Source organism: Octodon degus, unplaced genomic scaffold, assembly GCF_000260255.1.
Source record: "Octodon degus isolate 3935 unplaced genomic scaffold, OctDeg1.0 scaffold00049, whole genome shotgun sequence".
Taxonomy (NCBI): Eukaryota; Metazoa; Chordata; class Mammalia; order Rodentia; family Octodontidae; genus Octodon; species Octodon degus.
Genome location: NW_004524625.1, coordinates 1,815,880 through 1,816,565, shown reverse-complemented (window position 1 = coordinate 1,816,565; position 686 = coordinate 1,815,880). Strand labels below are relative to the sequence as shown.

General features: G+C 77.8%; 1 protein-coding gene across 1 annotated transcript in view; it reads left to right on the top strand.

The window, feature by feature from the left end:
* Nucleotides 1-217: 217 nt before the first annotated feature.
* Tpbgl (trophoblast glycoprotein like) overlaps nt 218-686 on the top strand; it is a 2,471-nt gene continuing 2,002 nt past the window's right edge. Inside the window, exon 1 of the mRNA XM_004632583.2 lies at nt 218-679. Coding sequence (XP_004632640.1) covers nt 218-679 — 462 coding nt within the window. The remainder of the gene's footprint in view (nt 680-686) is intronic.

Genomic DNA, 686 nt, shown 5'->3' with positions numbered 1-686 from the left:
GGCCCACTCGGCGCCGAGCCTGGAGCGGCCGCGGCAGTCGGAGGCCGGCGCGCAGCGCCAGGAGGGCCGCGGGGGCGGGGGGCTCTGCTCCCCGCCTGACCCCTCTCGCCGCAGCCCGGAAAGTGAAGGCTCTCCGGACTTTCAGAGCCAGAAGACAGGCACAGACCGAGAGCGCCCGGGCCAGGACCAGCGGGCGCTGGATGCGGCGCCGGCCGCGATGGCCCCGCGCGCGGGACGGCCCGAGCTTCGGGGGCCGCTGCTGCCGGGGCTGCTGCTCGCGGCGGCGGCGCTGAGCCGGCCCGCCGCGCCCTGCCCCTTTCAGTGCTACTGCTTCAACAGCCCCAGGCTGCTGCTGAGCTGCGCGCCGGGCGCCGAGCTCCGGCAGCCGCCCCGGGACGTGCCGCCCGACGCGCGCAACCTCACCATCGTGGGCGCCAACCTGACCGTGCTGCGCGCGGCCGCCTTCGCCGACGGGGACGGGGGCGCGGGCGTGCGCCTGCCCTTCCTCAGCGCGCTGCGCCTCACGCACAACAACATCGAGGTGGTGGAGGACGGCGCCTTCGACGGGCTGCCCAGCCTGGCGGCGCTCGACCTGAGCCACAACCCGCTGCGCGCCCTGGGCGGCGGCGCCTTCCGCGGGCTCCCGGCGCTGCGCTCGCTGCGGCTCAACCACGCGCTGGCGCGGG